The sequence below is a fragment of the Capricornis sumatraensis genome, chromosome 17 (assembly GCF_032405125.1).
Source record: "Capricornis sumatraensis isolate serow.1 chromosome 17, serow.2, whole genome shotgun sequence".
NCBI classification, from domain to species: domain Eukaryota; kingdom Metazoa; phylum Chordata; class Mammalia; order Artiodactyla; family Bovidae; genus Capricornis; species Capricornis sumatraensis.
In genome coordinates this window covers 72419335-72439582 of record NC_091085.1, presented here as the reverse complement: position 1 = coordinate 72439582, position 20248 = coordinate 72419335, and the positions used below count along the sequence as shown (strand labels likewise).

Here is a 20248-nt window from a genome sequence, read left to right as displayed (position 1 = left end):
GAAGGGATCCACGCTAGTTATATAGTCATCCACACTGAACAATGGACCAGACGCCCACGGCTTATGAAGAACTGCTTCAGATCAACAAGAGACGCCATAGGCAAGACTGGAAAGACCACTTTGTCGGAGAAGATAACCAAACAGCCAAAAACGCGTGAAAAGACACAAATCAAAATCGAGGTGGCACAACTGCTCACCAGCCACAGTCGCTAAATGAAAAAGGCAGACAATCCCCAGTGCTGGGAAGACGCGGAGCAGACAGAAGGCTCACCCGCAGCCGTCAGGGAACAAATGGACACCAACACGGTAGTGAGCTACCTGCAGCATCTGTGAAAACTGGACACAGAAATAACTTAAAGCCCAGCGGTTCCATCCCTCAGTGTGTGCTAACAGCCATGTGTGATCTGTGCACCAAAAGACACACGTCAGGAGGTCCAGAGCAAGCTGGTTCTTTACAGCTGAAAAATAGAAACAGTCAAATGTTCCTTTAGAGGAAGAGGTAAGGACGGGTGTCTGCATGTAATTGACTAGTCTACAGCAGAGGGGGGTCCGTGAACCATAGTCACCAACGTTACCAGCGATGTCGAATCAAAGAAACCAGGGACAAAGGAACGCACAAATTCAATGAATTTCAGCAAAGTTCAGAAAAAAGGCAAAAGCTATTCTTTAGTGTCAGGAGTCCATTTGCGGTTAATGATGGAGGGCAGTGGCTGAAAGGGGCACAAGGTAGGGGAACCTGGGAGCGAACTGTGTCAACCAGCGCTGGGGGTGCTGGTTGCACTGGTGCGTCCACTTTGTGAAAATTCATTAAGCTGCACACTGATGATGTGTACACTTTTTTGTATGTTGTGCTGTTACACAGAGTTTAAAAGGCAGGAGGAAGAGAAGCAGGAGGAAGACGGCGACGACGAAGAGGAGGCGCTGGGGAGGAAGAGGAAGAAGTCCTGACAGTCATCTAAATGTGCTTCCGGGATGAAGCTCCGCTTCGACTCCTGACTGAACTCTCTTTGTGGTGTGGGCATCACGCCCTTGACTTGCAGTGTAATGTGACACTACCAAGAGCATTTCTACAGACCCCGTCTATAGTTACTGTGTCAATACAGGCGAGCACCCTCAGGGCCCTTTTAACGAGGCTTCATGGGAGAAGCTCCTCTAACATCTCGATTATCTCCCTATCCTGAAAAGTTACTCTTTGCTCAAGCAACAGGGGTGTGTGTGGGTGTGTGTGCACATAACCCGGACACAACATGTTCATGGAATATCCTGTTTTTCTTTTTGCTTTGGTTGCTAGGAAGCACTGTGTCAAAATTTCAACCCATTTTTAATAGTTCCACACACCCATTCTGTGTCTATTCTGCACTGGGGGCGGGGCAGATGTGATGAGGCCTCCCAAGGACAGGGTCTCCCAGTCCAGCTGGGACGCAGGAGGTGATCAGGAGGCACTGATCAATGCTGTGAGGGGAAGCACAGGGCCACTAGTAGCCTATAGTCGGGGCCTAATGGACCCGTGGGCTTCCCAGGTGGCTCAGTGGTAAGGAATCCACCTGCCAAGTGGAGACACAGGTTCAATCCCCAGGTCGGGAAGATCCCCTGGAGAAGGAAATGGCAACCCACGCCAATGATCTTGCCTGGGAAATCCCATGGACAGAGGTGCCTGGCAGGCTCCTCTGTCCATGGGGTTGCAAAGAGTTGGACTTGACTTAGTGATGAAACAACCACCACCCACCCTTAGAGCATCAAGGAAGGCTTCTTTGGAGGAAGCACCACTTGAACTAAGTATGAAGGGATGACCAGACACTGACCAGGTGAGGAGGGGTAGGTGGGAGGTTCTAGGCAGAAGGAACAGCACAGGCAAAGGCATGAATTGAGAGGGAGTCTAAGGCCAATGGTCGAGTCTATATTCTAACTCTTTCCTTGGTTTTGTGTATTCTTCGATTCCTGGTTCCCTTTGCTGATTTTCTTAGCTTTAAATCTTTATCTTATTTTTTCAAGACTTCATGCTCCTTTTTGCATGTATGATACAAAGACTAAAGAGCCCAGGCAGGCTATTCTGCAGGGGCTGACATGAGCATGCGTAGTTCGGGCCTCAGAAGCCTGGCTCCCTCCTCTACCACCACTGTCCCGTGAGCTGGAGCTCCAGATGTTAGAAACGCTCACCTCCTCCTCCTCTCCAAGTCTCCCCCAAAAGCTGACACATCGCAAACCCCCAAGTCCAACGTGTCAGCTCGTGATGGATTACTGCATAAAATGTCAGCTTGGCGGGAAGGAATTTCTGCCGGGAAGTCACCTATATTCCGCACCAGCCCACAGCTCTCCGACTGCTTCTGCTGCTCTACTCAGGGCTACTTCCGGCGAGAGGGGTCAGGTGCTGGCTCTCTGGAGCCTCAGTGGAGGATGTAAGGTATTCAGGTGTCATTCCCTCTCCTCACAGTGTCGCCCACGAGAGGGGCAGTAGCCCAGCCCAGCTCTCCTCCTGATGCACCGGAGACCCTCCCTTCCAGGAGCCCCTGCGCCTCGCCTGACCGTGAGGGTGGACCGCCAGGGAATTCCCGATCTTGATTTCTGAGGTTTTCAGGGCTCCCTTGAATTGTGCCCCCTAGGCGAATGGTTGGCTGGCCCTAGTCCCAGCTGCCTGTCTCCAGGAAGCCCTGGTATGTCGCAGGGTTCTGCTGAAGTTCAGGCGGAGCTCATTCATTCCCTTCTTCATTCCCTTTTCGTCAGATGTATCTGAGTACCTTCCATGTCATAGACCAGACCCCTTGGATACAGCCAGAGACAGGCAAAGTCCCCGTCCTCACAAAGTCCCCAGGCCAACAGAGGGAGACAGATCCCAAGCAGGTAAACGTGCAAGCTCGCTTTCAGACGGTGGAGTGCCGCAGGTGTCAAACAGAGGGCGGTGACGGGGAGGGAGGTCAAGCGGGGGGGTGATATTACGTAAGTGGTCAGGGAAGACGTCTGTGGACTGAAAAGTCTGAAGCTAGATCTGAAGCATGTGATGTCCCCACCTCTGTGCAGATCTGGAGGAAAGGGAGAGGCAGCTGGTGCAAAGGTCCTGAGGCAGCGTGGCAGACTCTCTGTCCAGAGCAAAACCAGAGCTTCCTGTGTTTATGCAGCTGGGGTGGTGTCACTGCCGACAATAGGGCTTGGTTTGGTGGATGGCTAGCAGGGATTGTAATTAGGTTCATCAGCAAAAGCCAACAGTATTCAATTCTTTTTCTTCAGCACTTTGTTTTTTAAGGGCAATCCAAACTGGTTCTTCTATCTCTGGCTGAAAGGCCTTTTCTTCTATAAAGAGCCAGATAGTAAATATTTCTAATCTTTGCAGGCCACACAGTCTCCGTCACAAGCTGCTCACCTCTGCCTTTCTGGCGTGAAAGCAGCCAGAGACTGCACACAAATGAATGGGTGAGGCTGTGCCAATAAAACTTTATTTATAAAGAACCGGTGGCAAAACGGGTTTGCCCTGTGGGCCACAGTTTGCCCATCTCTTTATTCATTTTCACTGTGGTAACTCAGGTTTTCGTCTAACAAGAGGTGCTCCTCCATTCTGCCAACAGACTCCCTTTCTGGTGCTCATGTTCTTCAACATGAGACGCACTGCTGCTGAGCGCGTCTTGTCTTTTCATTTCCGTGGGAGAGGTTCTCCAGCACGTGAGCCTAGAAATGGAACGGCTGGGCCACAGGGCACAGGCAGCGTCAACTCTCAGAGATGACGCTAGACTGTTTAAGAGCCACGAGACCAACTTTCACCCATACCAGCAGCGTGAGTTCCTGCTGCTACGCACTCCTGTCACCAACACTTGGCGACATCAGACTTCAGGATTCTGCCCATTTCAAGCATTAAGTGATACCTGTTGTGCTGTTAATGTACATTTCCTGATTGCTAGTTAGTAGTCTTTTCAAGAGTTTAATGGCCATTTGCATTCCTGATCATTTAAACTCCTAAAATGAGTTTCCCTGCTGAGAGCTGCCAATTTCTAATTTTTGCCTCCCCCCCCAACCCCGCTTTGTTTTTACGGGGATGTTTACCTTTCCCCAATTGATTTGAGGAAGTTCTTTATGGCTACTCTCTGTCACTTGCACGTGTTGCAAATTTCATCCTCAAGAACGTGGTGTGTCTTTATTTTATGCTCTGACAATCAGAAGTTGATCACCTTATTGGGGTCACAGTGATCGTTCTCCCCTGCAAGCTGTGCTTTTGTGACTTATTTAAGCAATTCTTCCCTTGGGAGCCACATGACATGGCTTTGAGACTCATCTCTACACTTGCTGGTTGTGGGGCTGGGGGAAGGCCCTTAATACCCCAGAGCCCGCGTTTCCACCTCTGTAAAATGGGGAGCAGAGTGGCATGAGCCTCACAGATTCTGAGGAGTCTTGAAGGGACTGAGCACCATGCCCGGCTCACTGTCACCTTCCCCATCAACAGACCCCCCTTCCGTGCAGGAGGGCTGGGGGTACCTTGCTCTCCAGCAGGTCTGCGTTCACCCGGAGTTCATTCCGAGACTTCTCTGACTTCTCTAGCTTCTGCCTCAGCGCTGTGAGCTCCGCCTACAAAGCAAACACAGTGACAGAAGCCATTCTGGACTGGAGGCGTAGGGTCCACGTGTGTTAAGAGCGGCCAGCAAACGCAGTGGGTGACTCAGCCAGCCAATCTGTGATGACGGCCATTGCTGAATATGGTCATCTCTGCTCAGGCAGGCCCGGTCCATACCAGCCCGGACTAGGGTCTGGATGCAAATCCTTGGGACAAGATCACTGTTTATTAAGACGGGGCACACCCAAGTGAGACAGGGCACACCCGAGTGACACGGGGCACCCAGCTCTTCATCTTCCCCAATTACCACTTTTGGCCAGGGGGTCATCATGAGTTTTACAGCACCACTGTCAGGAGCAATTGAAATGCTCACCCACTGCAGGCCAGTGGAGCGAACCATAAAACGCACACCCCAAGGAGGACCACGTGGCCATGAAAAGGGAACAAGGAAGATTTCTATAAAAATGGGAACCACGTGACAATACATAAACGCAGCACATTAACATGTTGTATGCCTTACGTTTACAATGCTGTAGGTCAAACACACTTCAACTAAAATATTTTAAAAGACAATCCAAAAATATGGACATGGCACGGTTCTTAAAATCTATTTTGAAGTGAAAAATGCAAGTTGCAGAAGAATATACAGTATGCCACCTTTTGTGTAAGAAAGAAACCATTAGTCCTGTGTGTATGTGTGTGTGTGTATGCGCGTGTGTATGTGCACGTGCGTGTGTATGTGCATACCTTGCTTCACTGTGCTGGGTTCTGCAGACACTGCATTTTTTACAAATTGAAGGCTGGTGGTAACCCTGCAGTGAGCAAGTCTATTGGTGCATTTTTTTCCAAAAGCGTTATCTTTTAATTAAGGTATGCAGATTCTGGGGGCACCAAATGCTATACACACTTAACAGACTACAGTACAGCCTCAGCGTAACTCGTACAGGTCCTGGAAAGCCACCTACTTCACGTGACTCACTGTGATATCCGATTTATCTTGGCAGCCTGGAACTGAACCTGCACTATCTCCAAGATATGCCTGTATTTGCTCATTTTTGCCAAAAGAAACAACAGGCACGATAAACCAGAAACCAGTCAGAAGAGTTTCCCTGGTGGCTGAGTGGTAAAGAATCTGCCTGCTAAGGCAGGAAACCCGAGTTCAATCCCCAGTTTGGGAAGAGCCGCTGGAGAAGGAAATAGCAACCCACTCCAGTATTCTTGCCTGGAGAATCCCATGGACAGCGGAGCCTGGTGGGCTGCAGTCCGTGGAGTCACAGTCAGACACGACTGAGCAACTAAACCACAATCAGAACAGTTACCTGTATCAAGCGGGTGCTAACGGGGTTGAAGGGAGGGTAAGGGGAGTGTCCTCTGAGAGGCACAAAAATAAACGGCTCATGGACTCTCCCGCAGACCCTCTCTGGGAGGAGCGGGAGCACATGTTCCCACACCCGAGGTGGAGTGCCTGCCTCTGACCGGCACCCACTCGCCTACTGAGGAGCTGGGTACTGGGTGGAGGGAGGCTGTGCCAGCTGGTGCAGAGGGATGTCTGTAAAGGGGAAGTGAGAGCTAGTGGTGGAGCGTTTCTGGATGAAGAATATCCAGGGCTGGGGGCACTGGTCTGGATGCAAACACTAGGGAGTGGGCTGCAGGGGGTGGGGGAGTGGGGAGGATCGCCCCGCCCACCGCGTGGACCCACCTCCTTGGTGCGGAGCTGCTCCTCCCCGATGGCGGCGCTCAGCAGGGGCCGAAGGGAACCCAGGAGCCGCCACCACGGCCAGTGCCTGACTGCCAGGAACACAGCTACGTTCTTCTGGATGCACCGGGCGGCCAGTCGGTGAATCTGCAGGGGATAAGAGTGCAGACTGAGGGCCCTTCCCAGCTCAGGTGAAGGAGGCAGAGAGCCGGGGCGGGGGGGTTGGGGGGGTGGAGGGAGGGGGCTGGAGAATATTGGTTTATCCTTAGTGGAAGGGATGGGGAACTTAAAAAAAAAAAAAAAAGTCTTCCTTTAATGGAGTCAGGCTCTCAGCATCAGGCCACAATTTAGTCTGGAATAACTAATAATAACAATAGAATAAGGAGTAGAAATATTTTACAATTGTACCTCTCACATGAGGATTAGGCGCCAAAGTCACTGTGCAAGGCAAAACTCTCCTGGAAAATCCCTGAAACCTGCCTACAAGAAGCAGTGGCCATAATGATGCTGTCGGTTGATATTTAAGGAAGAGATACTATTTCCAGTGCATTTAAACACAAGTCCATGCTTCTCACTCTTGAGTGTGCATCAAATCTCCGGGAGGGCTTGTTAAAACACAGATGCCTGGGCTCCTGCCCAGAGCGTCTGATTCAGTGAGCCTGGGGCAGGGCCTGAGACTCCGCATTGTGCATGAACTCCTAGCTGATGTGGATGCTGCTGCTCTGGGGGCCACACTTTGAGAACCGCTGACCCAGGTCATTCTAATCAGAGGTGGGACTCAAGCTAAGTAAGAAGCCACCATCACAGCAGCCAAGGCTTGCTCAGCCGGCACAGTCCCGCCTACAGGCCAGACACTACCAGGAGCATGTTACAGCAGCTCAGTCCTCACTACAGCCCTATGAAGGTAGGTGGTATCATCATCCCCGTTTTACAGATGGGAAGACTGAGGCACAGAGCGGTACAGTCACTCGTCCAGTGTCACACAGCTTCTCAGAGGTTGAGTCAGGATCTGAACCCCTGCAGTGTCGCTGCAGACAGAGCCCAGGCTCTTAATTTAACCTGTTGCAAACTGTTCCATGGCATAAACTACCTGAGTACAACGGGCTGGTGAGATAGCTCACAGTATTTTCATTATTAATCTTCTTGCCTTTTTCTATTCTTACCAAGTACGTATTTGTGAGTTTACACGTTCACAGAAGCTGGGGGCATATGCACTAAGACTCTGTGCTGGTGGCAGAAATCAACAACGCTAGGGCAGCGGCAGCTGGTATTCCTGAGCAGTTATGCTGTGGCATGTCCTGTACTACGTGCATGCCAGCTCATATCAGCTCCACTCAGCGACTCTGTGCTAGTGGTGAGATTCAAACGTGGTTCCTGTTTGCCTCTAGAGCCGTGCTGTGTTCTCCATCGTCCAGGCTGCAGACAGGAGACTCAGTCTCTGGAGAGCTCTGAGGATGGTGGCCTAGAGTGGCTCAGGACTGCAGACTCCGACCCTGCCCTCTGGTCCTAAAGGCCTCCGTGGACAGATCCTGCCCATGCCCTGTCTGCTGATCCATGGCAGCCAAGTTCTCCAGAGATGGGACAGACTGAAATCATTTCCAACCCAGGAGGGCTTGGACAACCTCTGGACATCCTGACCAAGGCTCTCATCAGCGGTGATTTGATGTCAGTTCAGTTAGTTCCGGAGAAGGCAATGGCACCCCACTCCAGTACTCTTGCCTGGAAAATTCCATGGATGGAGGAGCCTGGCGGGCTGCAGTCCATGGGGTCGCTAAGAGTTGGACACGACTGAGTAACTTCACTTTCACTTTTCACTTTCCTGCATTGGAAAAGGAAATGGCAACCCATTCCACTGTTCTTGCCTGGAGAATCCCAGGGATGGGGGAGCCTGGTGGGCTGCCATCTATGGGGTCACACAGAGTCGGACACGACTGAAGTGACTTAGCAGCAGCAGCAGCAGCAGTTAGTTCAGCCACTCAGTCGTGTCCAACTCTTTGTGACCCCATGGACTGCAGCACACCAGGTCTCCCTGTCCATCACCAACTCCCAGAGTTTACTCAAACTCATGTCAACATCCTAGAAACAGCTGTATCATCTTACAAAGTCTGATCCATTAAAGTCTGATCACCTGGACAGAGTGTGGGCACCAGCAAGGGAGATGGGCAAACCTCCTTGCCCACCCCAGACTCACTGGACCATGATCTGCACACTAACAACATCCACTGGAGATTCGTGCACAAGAGCAAGTGTGAGAAGCAGGGATGACAGCCCCTGGACCAGTATGGAGGACGCTCTTCCAGATCCCACGCCCCTGCCACGTTCATGCGACACTCAGGGCCCCCACCTTCAGCTTCTTGAATCCCTGGCGAGAGAGAAAGCCCCTGCAGGCCGCCTGGAACAGGACGATGCTCTGAGACACCAGCTTCTCCCGCTGCTTCTCCAGCCTGGGCACCACGCCCGCCTTGAGGAAGACCTGGAGGGAGGGAAGGCTGCAGCTGACGTTCCGCAAATGCATCAGACTGTCTCACGTGGGAGGGGCTGCAGCTCAGCCCCACTTCTGCGTCCACCCAAAATGTTTGTGGGCAGCTGCCCTGGACCGGGGCTCTAAATGGTCAGAGCACCTTGTCTCCTGAGGCCTCCTCTTTCCCTTCTCTTGGCCCCCGGGGCTGCACAGCATGGCCCACACACCTGAGTGTGGTCACTGTTACCAGCCGGGGGCTTGTTAGAAACGCAGCATCCCTGGCCCCACCCCAGACCTGCTGAATCGGGACAATCCCTGGGGGGACTCATGCACGTTGGCCGAGAAGCACCTCACATCTCCAGGTCCTGGCACCACCCGGGGAGTGTGGTCAATGCGGATTCCCAGGCCCCGCCCCAGGGGGTGCAGAACCAGCGGGCTGGGTGGCATTCCTGGGTGTGCATTCTGTGACAAGTGCTGCTGGCCAGGAGAGAAGAGCTGCCCCAGAAACACTCGGTCCTGCCTCAGAAGGAGGGGCAGAGAATGTGGGAAAGTGGGGGCAGCCCTTCTCAGTCTGAGGAGGCTGGGGCCAGGCTGGAGCCGCCTGCAGGAGGTGCACAGGCATAGAGTGGAAGACAGCTGGAGGTTCACAGTTCTGGGCCTCAGCTCTCAATAATGGATGGGGGCTCCCACGGCAAAGGGATCAATGCGTTCTCAGCTCCCACAGAGCTGCCCCTGAGAGACTGCGGGGAACAGCGGAGGGTTTTCAGAGTGAGCCTGAAGCTCTGGGGCCAGGCCTGCCCTGGCCAAGGCACCGGGGTCACTGCAGTTGGTGTCGCCTCCCCAGAAGTAAAGGAGAGACGCGCTCATGCTGTTCCTTTTCTGAGCACAGTCTCGTGCGTTACTTCGCCAGATGCGGTTTGTAGCCCCAAAGGTGGCCAGCTGCTGGAGAGCACCATTTAAATCACTGACACTGTCAGGTAATCTACGGCATTATCCGTTAACGGCTAACACGGATGGAGCCCTCCTATGTTCTGGATCTGAATCAGATACTTGATATGCAGGCAAAAGACTTGACATGGAGAATCTTAGATGGTAGTTACCACAACCCCCTCCCACCCCTCATTTAAAAAATCTTTTTTGGCTGCACCGTGTGGCACGTGGGATCTTAATTCCCCAACCAGGGATCAACCCCCAGCCTCCTGCACTGGCAGCAGGAAGTCTTAACCACTGGACCACCAGCAAAGTGTTCAATCCCCACATTTGATGGAGGGAGAACCTAGGGCTAAAAAAGGCATCTTTCTGCCCAGATCCTGCACTGCCAAATGGTAACGTGGGGATTAACTTCCCTCTCTGACTCCAGAGGAGACCATGGTTGTCACTGAATGTAATTAACATTTGCATGGCATCTGCATTTTGAGAAGCCTTCTCCTATGTCCCATTTTAACTTGAGTTCACGTGGCTGGTGAGCAGCAAAGCTGAGACTTTATCTGGGAACCTCAAGTCCACCTCCTGCACCCATTCACATCATTGGCATGAGGAGCTTTCATTCCCTGGCTCATGTGGTACCCAAACATCAAGGGTTTGTGGCCGAACAGTAATCTGATTCCAGGTGGAACCAAGGGTCTCCGTCGAGTCTCCATCCCCTTAAACCTGTTTTCTGTAACCATGACCAACCAGCCCTGCAGTAAACCTTTCCTCGGAGGGAAGGTGGAGATTAGCGCACCCCATTGCTGCTAATTAACTCTGTTCTGTAACCCTCCGTCGCTTTACACAACACTTCCTATGAGTCGGGCTGCCAAGACAATCAGCCTCGTTGAAACAAAGACACGATTGACTCATTACCTATCAGATTGCCTCAATAATGACTGTATTAATTTCACAAGCTAGTGAGTCCCAAAAGCTGCTGTTAAAAAAAAAAAATCAATGATAAAAGTGATGACAGCACTAGTCCGTATATTACAAAAGTCGGCAGGCGCTGCCAAAACTGTTATTGATTAAGTATGACGCTTTCATTAAAAAGATAATTGGAAATGACCATACACAGAATGGGAATAAGTCATCGCCTCTGTAGAATCGTGACTTTTTTTTTCCTTTTCTTTTCTCTTTTAAGAGCACATCGCCGTGCAGGAGGCCAACAGCATGTGGAATCCCACCTTTTTCATAAATGTCATGGCCCTCGGCACAGGCCTCGATAAGGCACTGGGGGCTGAGAATCACAAAGGAAAATCTAAATGACTCGCTCTTTGTGGACCCAGCTGCTTATTGGACCCAGGCAGAGTGTAATGTCCCAACATCCCCTTCCGAATGGGATCTCTGGGAGCCGCTGTTAGGCACACTGCTTTTGCTCTCAAAGTGCTGCAAGCCAGGTTTCAACATCTAATGCGGCCATGCCTCTCCTGTCTAATATTGCTGAGAAATTAGCTATTCTCTCTTAGTAGTTTTCCAGATTAGAGGAGATCAGTTCTTTTTTTTTTTTTTCACTCTCTTTAAATTACTTTATTCAAGAAGGTGGGGAGGAGAGACAGTTAGGGGGGACTGAGCTAAGCCCTGAGTCACTGAACCTCCCAGCTCAGCCCCCACAGCAGGACGGGACAAAAATTAGGGGGTGGGGACTCCAGCCCCACCCAGACAAGGTCGGGGACAGACAGGACCCAGGAACACCGACTGACTGTCCTCCGGGCTGGTCCCTGGAGGGGGCGGCAGTCGGAGTACACAGGGCCCGGCCTGCGGACCACCCAGGACGGGGCTATTTGGGGGTGCTGCTGCCCTTCTTGGGGGTGGTGGGCTTCTTGCTCTGCCAGAGGTGTCCCTGGATGGTGAAGGCATCCACGCTCATGGACATGGAGCGGGGATCTGCATGAAGCGCTTGCGGTCTGAGTTGTACTTGTAGATGCCCTCGACCATGGCTGGTGTGACTGTGCGGGGGCCGTAGCCCGCCAGCCGTGACAGCTCCTCTGTTTCTGCGGACAACGTGTACAGGGCCCGGAACTGGCAGCTCGAGTCGCGGAAGAGGATCAGGAAGTGGTTGGCCTTGCTCTTCTCGATCTCCTCAAGAATGCGGTTCTTCTGTGGCTCATTCACCTTGCCTGCCAGGCAGCAGTGTGACAGGGCATTGTGAATGATGAACTTGTTGGACTTGGCACTCGGCTCCTTGTACAGCCGCGGACCCGTATACTCAGGCACTGAGGCCGGGGAAGATGCGTTGCTGCCATTGTCTCACTCATGTTCACAGCTGCCGGGCAGGTGGCTCGGGGACATGAGGCCAGATGGAGATGGAGCCCAAGACGTGGGCCTCTTCACGCCAAGGTTACCGGGGGCCTCGTTGGCCACCGTGGACAGAGACAGGGTGGACTGAGAGTAGATTTTGCTGAGCCGAGAGCCCAGCAGTCCACGGGCTGGGCTCTGAGCCAGGGCCGAGTCATCACAGCAACCAGAGCGTGGCCGAGGGGCCCTCCGACTGCCGCAGCCCGGCCCCCCACTCCCCGCTGCCCGGGGCCGCAGCACCTTATCAAGATCGTCCATCAACTTCAGCTGGGCCCGGCATTCATACTCCAGCCATGTGAACTCCCCCCGCCGGGGGCCCACCTCCTCCTCAGGGGGGGCCCGGGCAGCTGGGGCTGGGGTTGCAGCAGAGGCCGTAGGAGCTGTGGGTGCAGGGGGGCTGCGGGCCACCTCCTCCTGGGCCAGCCTCGAGGCCTCCTCCCTCCGCTGCTCCTTCTCGGCCTCCTGCCACTGTTTCCTCCGCCTCGCCTCCTCTGCTCGCCGCTGCTGCCGCTCCAGCAGGCTGGCCCGCTTCTGGGCCATCTCGTCCTCGGGCTTGTCTTCATCCTTATAGAAGAAGCCCAGTCCGGGGCGGGGCTCTCCCTCTGAAGACGCTTCCTCCTCTAAGGAGTCCTCAGCCCCAGGGGGGCTCCCATCTCCCTCGTCCTCAGCCGCTGGCTCCTCCAAGCTGCTCAGTGGGATCTCGATGAGGCCAGGCCGTGCTGCAGGCTCCTCAGGGGGTGGCCCCTCAGCCAGGAGGATGGAGGAGCGCGTCTGCACCGGCACCTGGCTCGGCGAGAACTTGCACAGGTGGGGAAGGCTGTCCACGTCGTGTGGGGGAGTGAGCACCCTGGTCAGGGGTGCCAGCCGCAGCTCTGCTGGCCGCGCGTGTTTGGGGCTGCAGGGTGTGGGGCTGGGGCCGGGGCTGGGGCCCGGCCCGTGGCTGCGCCGGGCAGCTGGGGCGTGCCGGGAGGGGCTAGGGGATGCAGCTTTGGGGCCCGTTGGGGGACCAGGGATGACCCACGCGGCGGCAGCAGGAGTAGGGGCAGCCGCGGAGGGCTCGGGTGGGGCCAGGAGCCGCTGCTGCTGGTCTGTGAGCCTCTGCATGTCCCGTTGCAGAGAGTTCAGTGCTGCACTCAGCTTGCTCACTGCCCGGTTATAGTCCCCCAGTCCTTCGGGGGGCACCGGGCCCAGTTCTGGTGAGAAGGTCACCGCCTTTGGCCGTGGGGACGGCTCACCCTGGCCCTCACCCGCTGGCCGCTCCCCGCCAGGTGCCGGGCCTAGCTCTGCCTCCGCTTCCCCACCGGCCTCCCGGGGCTGCACCTGCAGGAAAGCATTCTTGCCCAGTCGCTGGTGGTGCTTGGCAAAGATGGCCTCAATCCGTCGCTTCTGGGCCTCAATGGCCCGGCGTTTCTCCTCTAGCCAGGCTCCAAGCTCACTCATCTCCGAGCTCAGGGCCTCCGGTGCCCCTGGGGTAGCCACCGGGGACCCGGCCTCGACCTCGGCCTTCACCAGCTGCTTCTTGCGTTCAGCAAAGCTGGTCATCTTCACTTCAGAGTTGCTGGCTGCTGGGGACGAAGTTGCCACCTTTGGGGAGCCCTCAGGCAGGGCTGGTGGCTTTGATACCTCCCCAGCTGGGCAGGGAGCCGGTTTTGAGGGGCCCTCGGGGTGGGGCAAGTAGGCAGGTACTTTGGTGGGCCCCTCAGGCAGTGGTTTCAAGGCGCCCTCCGGTGGGTAGGGGGAAGCCAGCGGCAGTTTGGAGGACCCCTCGGGGGAGTGGAGGTAGAAGCTGCCATCGGCAGCCCCGTCTGGCAGCAGCCGGGGCTCGGCACTGTGGATGATCTGCAGGGCCTCCTCGATGGTAGGCAGGTCGCCAGTCTCCGGGGGTGGCTGCGCGGGGGTCCGGGCTGGCACAGGGCGCTGGGGACCCAGGCTGTCTGAGCTGATGGAGCGCAGTAGGATGGGATCTCCCATGACAACATCCACGTCGCTGTCCAGGCCAAAGGGGGTGCTGAACAACACGGCCTGGGAAAGGGGACGGCTGAGCTGACGGCTCCAGGCTTTGCCGAGGGCCTCCATGTGGGACATGGACGGGGAGGACTTCAGCGAGCCTGTGGATCCTCGGAGTGGGGACTGGGGGCCCCCAGGTGACAGGAGTGGATGGCGGAAATTGAAGACAGGAGAGCTGCTGCCGCTGTTGTTCTGGGGAGTAGAGGCCTCTGTGGCCTGGGGGGAGGCGGCGTGACCATCAGGCAGATCCTTGACCTGCACAAAGTCGGGTTTCAGCACCTCGAAGCACATGAACAACTCAGCCAGCAGCACCATCAGGTTGACCTTGAGGGGCGGTGGGACATAGAGAAGGTCCTCCAAGGACAGCGGGCAGCCCCGAGGGAGGCGGGAGGCACAAAGATCCTGCACCAGCTGGAGGTTGTACAGGCTGTCTGCCACAGACATGGGGTCCTTGAGGCATACCTCCTCAAGTCGCAAGAGCTGGGGGCAGCAGCAGTGGATTGTGGCAGCCAGCGCAGCCCCACTTGCCAGGTCCTGGAGGCTGGTCACCGTCGGAAAGCAGGGGGCGCGTCAGGCCACCGTGCGGTCCTTGCGGTATCGAATCTGTGCCCCCGAATGTGGCCCGCAGCACCCACGCCAGGCTGGCTGCCGCCTTGGCCCGCGAGAAATCGTACTGGTCCAGCGACTTGATCTCGGGCACCAGGAAGGTCCTCCGCAGCGGCCCAGGCCCCGGGGGCACCGCCTCCACCATGGCGGCGCGGGGGCTGCGGGCACCGGCTCCGCGCTTGCTCGGGCTGGGCTTCGCCGCGCTCGCACCCGGGCCGGGCCCGCGGCCACCACCACAGCTGCCACCGCCACCACCACCCAGATCAGTTCTTTAAACATTAAAATGTTATCCTGTTTGACAAGCATCCTGCCCCTGCTGGCAAATGCCTACCACAAACAATGGCACACCACCCCTGTCAAATGGCAATGTACTGATCCCCACAGCCGACTTGGGAGGTAGAAAGCAGAGGGTCCGTTTTAGAGATGGGGGAACTGAGGCTCAGAGAGACTAAGTCACTCATTCCACATTCTCATGCTGAGGCGGCAGTGGGGCCGGGGTGGGGCCCAGCTCAGTCTGTTCTCTCCCATTCCCAGCCTCCCCACCTATGAAGCGATGAGCCTGACAAAGCGTGACACCTGTGTCTGCCCCTAAAGATGGCAGTCTGTCACCCCTGGCTTCCAAAAGGATGCATGGGCTTTGACATGCCCTGGATGGCTTCTTAGTGAATGCCAAGTACGACTCAGAACTCTTCCTGTTTTACCATGGGCTGTTCTGGCTTGCAGACCTTCTGTCTCACCCCCTGAGACTGCGAAAAGTGGCTGCCCATTTGGCTCTTTTCTTCCTTACCCTGCACTGGTTGCTGGGGTCACAAGGACTGACTGCGAAACTCATGAAGCAGCTAGGCACTTATCTGAACAGGGGTTCTCCAACCCAAGCATGTACTCGGATCCCCTGGAGAGCCTGCTACAACTCAGACTGTGGGGTTCCACCTCTAGGATTCCAGAGTCAGTGGTCTGGCTGGGGTGGCGGCGCCTGACAACGTTTGTTTTCAGGAAGCTCTCGGGTGATGCTGAGGCAGCTGGTCCAGGGATCACACTTTGAGAACCACTGTTTAGTCTAAAAGGATGATGTTCTTGGAGCTGAAGAAGAATTCCTCTGATTAAATAATTTGCTGTATATTTCCATGACTAAACAATAGAACCACAGCATATTGAAAAGAATGTGGGAGGACTGCCCTAGAAGTCCAGTGGTTAAAACTCCATGCTTCCAATGCAGGGGCCACGGGTTCAATCCCTGGCTGGGGAACTAAGATCCCATGGGCCGTGTGGTGTGACAAAAAAAAAAGAAAAGAACTTGGGCTTTGTACTGGTACACATTTCCATGGGAGCCGCGCTCTTGGATCCTGAGAGGAACTGGAAAAGGGGCTGACTTCCCAGAGGTACAGTTTCCTCACTGGTGAAGAAGGGATATTCTAATCATCTCAACAGAGACTCTGAGGGGAAAGAGGAATAACATATGATGCTGCTCAGCATAGCACCAGGCTTGCGGTGGGGCCCAGTAACCCACGGATTTATCTCCTCTGCTGGAAACGTCCACAGAACGTCCTGTGGACCAATCAGGTTGGGACCACAGCAGAATAACAGCTTCCACCATAGGCTTTAGCAGGACCAAGAAGCCTGTGGGGAGAGGCTGGTGTGTCTAGGGGGCAAGGACCAGTGTGAATGACTGTGAGCTCTCTGAGGAAAGAGGCGTGATGGGGCAGGACACTTCACTCTGGTAAGAGGCACTCAGGGCCAACAGTGCCCCCAGGATGGGCTTCTGGAAACCACGGTCCTGCCCCAGCACTGTACATGGTACCTGAACATGGAAGGCAATTGACAAGGGTTTCCTGGACAACGTTAATCGCTCAGAAGGTAACTATGTGGGGAAATGGTCCTCTAGTCTCCTCTGTCTCGTTTGTATTCCTAGGTGTTGTCCCCACTCTCCTCCCACCAGCTGGTCCTTGAGCCTATAAACTCTGTAGCTCACTCCACACACTATGACCCACTCACTCTGGGAGGTGGTAGTGGGTCTTCTACTGAAACAAGTGGGTGAAGGCCCCAGGGTCAAGTCATCTGGGGAGCCCTGAACACTGTATGATCCCTCATGAAAACTTTGAGGATGCCTTGAGCACATTAGGGCTCCATGAAATTCTTCTCTGAGTGTTTAAACTTTTTCTGAAGGGCTGCTGGCTCAACACCCATTTGGAGAAATCTATGTCCCTCAGCTCTGAAATTATACACCTTCTTCTCATCCCTTCTCCTCTCACTTACTGCTGCTAATCCCTAAGACTACAGCTGTGTTACATGTGGTTGCAACGTAAAAGTTGCAAGGCTTTGAGTGAAAGTGGGCCTTTCTGAGGTTCAGAAAGTTCTACTAAGGTCCAGATGTGAACTCTGCAGACCGCTGAGGTCCCTGAGAGTGTCACCTCTAATAAATATTCCTCAATGGTCTCTCCACCCACACTTACCACATTTTATCTTAACGGCCTTGTCCTATAAGGAGGGCAGAGAGTCACTAGCCCTGCATTCAGCTTGGGGAAAAGGAGACACACAGAAGTAGCGGAAGCTGAGGAGGACAAGAGTCAGGTCTCATGTGGGTCCCTGATGTCATGGGTAGAACGGCAAACAAAGGCGCCCTACTCACCTGGCTGTGCCCCACGGCCACGGCCTTCTTCTCCAGGTCCAGTGTTTGCAGGAGCTGTGCCACAGCCTGGGAAGGAGAGGAGAGTTGGAGGGGAAGACAGAGAGCAGGCTGGAGACTCCCAGAGTGGATGGTCAGCTTGCTGGAGGGCTGACAGATACCCAGAGAGAGCAGATGTCTCCCATGTCTGTGAGCTAACAGAGTTCCACCTCCCCAGGAAAAGTGCAGAGATGGGCATGGACTGGGTACTGACTGTGTGCCATCCACCCTGCTGAGACCTTCACAGACACCATCTCGCTTCACCCTCACGGCAGCCCCAGGTGGTCGTCACACCAGCACCCCATTTCATGCAGGAGAGAACCACGGATGCAAAACTAATGGAGGACACATCTGCTATGGAAAACAGCATGGTGAAACCTCAGAAAATGAAACATGTAAGTTCCACAGGATCTAGAAATTCCACTTCTGGATATATACCCAAAAGAACTGGAGGCAGGAACTTGAACAGATACTTGTACATACTCAGTTCATACCAGCATCATTCACAGTAGCCAAAAGGTGGAAGAAAGCTAAGTGTTACTAAACGCAGTGGTGGCTGCAGCCATGAAATTAAGAGACACTTGGTTCTTGGAAGGAAAGCTATGATGAACCTAGATAGCATATTAAAAAGCAGAGACATCACTTTGCTGACAAAGGTCTGTCCAGTCAAAGCTATGGTTTTTCCATAGTCTTGTACAGATGTGACAGTTGAACAATAAGGAAGGCTGAGCACCGGAGAACTGATGCTTTAGAATTGTGGTGCTGAATGAGACTCTTGAGAGTCCCTTGACCTGCACAGATATCAAACCAGTCAATCGTAAAGGAAATCAACCCTGAATATTCATTGGGAGGACTGATGCTGAAGCTGAAGCTCCAATCCTTTGGCTACCTGATGCAAAGAGCCAACTCATGGAAAAGACCCTGATGCTGGGAAAGATTGAGGCAACAGGAGAAGGGGGCAACAGAGGATGAGATGGTTAGATAGCATCACCAACTCGATGGACATGAATTTGAGCAAACTCTGGGCGACAGTGGAGAACAGAGGAGCCTGGCATGCCACAGTCCACGGGGTCACAAAGACTCAGACATGATTTAGGGCCTGAACAACAACAACCTAAGTGTCTATCAACAGATGGATGGATAAACAAAAATGTGGTGTATATACCCAACAGAATATTAATCATGTTTAAAGGGGAAGGAAATTCTGAAATAAGCTACAACGTGGATGAACCCTAAGGACATTATATTTAGTGAAATAAGCCAGTCATAAAAGGACAAATACCATATTATTTCACTTATATGACATACCTAGAGCAGTCAAATTCATAGAAAGTGTCCATAGAACGATGGCTGCCAGGGGCTGGGGCGATGGGGATGGGAAGTTAATGTTCAATGGGTATAGACTCTCAGTCTTGCAGAAAGAAAGCGTTCTAGAGATGGATGGTGGTGATGGCCTCACATGAGTGTGAGAACACTTAATATTGCTAAACTGCACACTTAAAAATCTCTAAAATGCTAAATTTTATGTTATGTATATTTTGCCACAATTTTTAAAAAATGGAAGGAAGAGGATTCCCTGGTGGTCCAGTGGCTAAGACTCCACACTCCCAAAGCAGGGGGCCCGAGTTTGATCCCTAACTAGATCCCACCTGCCAAAACTAAGAGTTTGAAACTAAGTCCTGGAGTAGCCAAAGAAATAAATATTAAAAAAAATAAAAAAAAAAAACCAGAATGAAGGCATTTCCCCAAGGTTATAAGTTACATGAGCCAAATTCGAATCAGGGTGTGTCAGGCCACACTGCAACCTCTATGTCTGGACTGCTGCCCAGGCCCAGGATAGGGGCAGAGCGCCTCAGGCCACTGGGGAATTGACCCCCGTGGCAGCCACCCCAGTGCCCTGTCCTCTCACCCACTGGCCAGGGACAGCCTGCCTCTCCCGAATATTTGTCAAATCATGACATGGCCACTACCCCTGTGTTCCTGGCCTAGATGAGGGAGGGAGAGTCCGTGTTTAATTCATCAGTTTCCGCTACCGCATCTGGTATACAGCAGGAGCTCGATAAATATGATGAGGTCCAGTGAGTGTGGAAGCAGGACAGGCTGGAGTGGGGAGTGGGGAGAAAGGCAACGCCCCCTTCAGGAGAAACAAATTCACCCGAGATCCCTAGACCCTGCCTTGGCCAGGCCACCAGCCATTTAATGGAATCTGGCTCAGACAGTAAAGAATGTGCCTGCAATGTGGGAGACTCCGGTTCCATCCCTGGGTCAGGAAGATCCCCTGGAGAAGGGAATGGCTACCCACTCCAGTATTCCTGCCTGGAGAATCCCATGGACAGAGGAGCCTGGCAGGCCCCAGTCCAAGGGGTCACAGAGAGTCAGACATGACTGAGTGACTAACACTTTCCCTTTCCTCTTATCACAGAGGCCGCAGGCTCTGGAGCAATCCTGTCAAGAGATCTGTGCCCTCGGACAAATGCAGGTCCAGCTTGGTCCCTCTGTGACCCCAATTCTCCTCCCACTCCACCCCTACGCCAGCCCTCTTGGACTTTCCATTCACTGAAAACCACCAAGTCTAAAGAATAAACTGTCAGAAAAGTCACTGTGACATTCCACCAAGAAACACGTATTCTGAGACAGAGTAATTTGGTAGATAAGTTTCAATTCCACAGATCACAGCATCATAGAAAACTTCCCAAAACAAACACACAAAAGAAAATGCCTATTAAAAGTCCAGACCAAGGCTGTAATCTGGGGGGAAGTTTCCTTCTCTGATCTCCGAGAAGAACATTCCATAGCATCCCCTCCAAAAACTCAGTGGTTTTACTTAATATTACATTTTAGCCAAGGTTGCTCTCAGGGAGCTACAGGCAGCAAAATGCAAAAAAGCCAACATATCCAGAAAACATTTTTTCTCTCTGCACAAGAGGAAAACAAAATAAAAATTGAGAAGCATTTATTCAAGAGAAACTACTGGGCCTTTAAGAACAGTGGGAAGTTTGTGGTAACGTGATCAAGACC

The 20248-nt window shown here is 53.4% G+C and overlaps 1 protein-coding gene and 1 pseudogene across 1 annotated transcript in view; both read right to left on the bottom strand.

The window, feature by feature from the left end:
- MYO18B (myosin XVIIIB) overlaps positions 1-20248 on the bottom strand; it is a 227280-nt gene that overhangs the window by 123948 nt on the left and 83084 nt on the right. The window contains exons 21-24 of the mRNA XM_068989910.1: positions 17195-17260; positions 8575-8703; positions 6234-6377; positions 4459-4548 (exon numbers count right to left, since the gene is read on the bottom strand). Of these exons, the coding sequence (XP_068846011.1) occupies positions 4459-4548; positions 6234-6377; positions 8575-8703; positions 17195-17260 (429 nt within the window). The remainder of the gene's footprint in view (positions 1-4458; positions 4549-6233; positions 6378-8574; positions 8704-17194; positions 17261-20248) is intronic.
- Positions 11438-14874, bottom strand: LOC138094026 (calmodulin-regulated spectrin-associated protein 3 pseudogene; annotated as a pseudogene).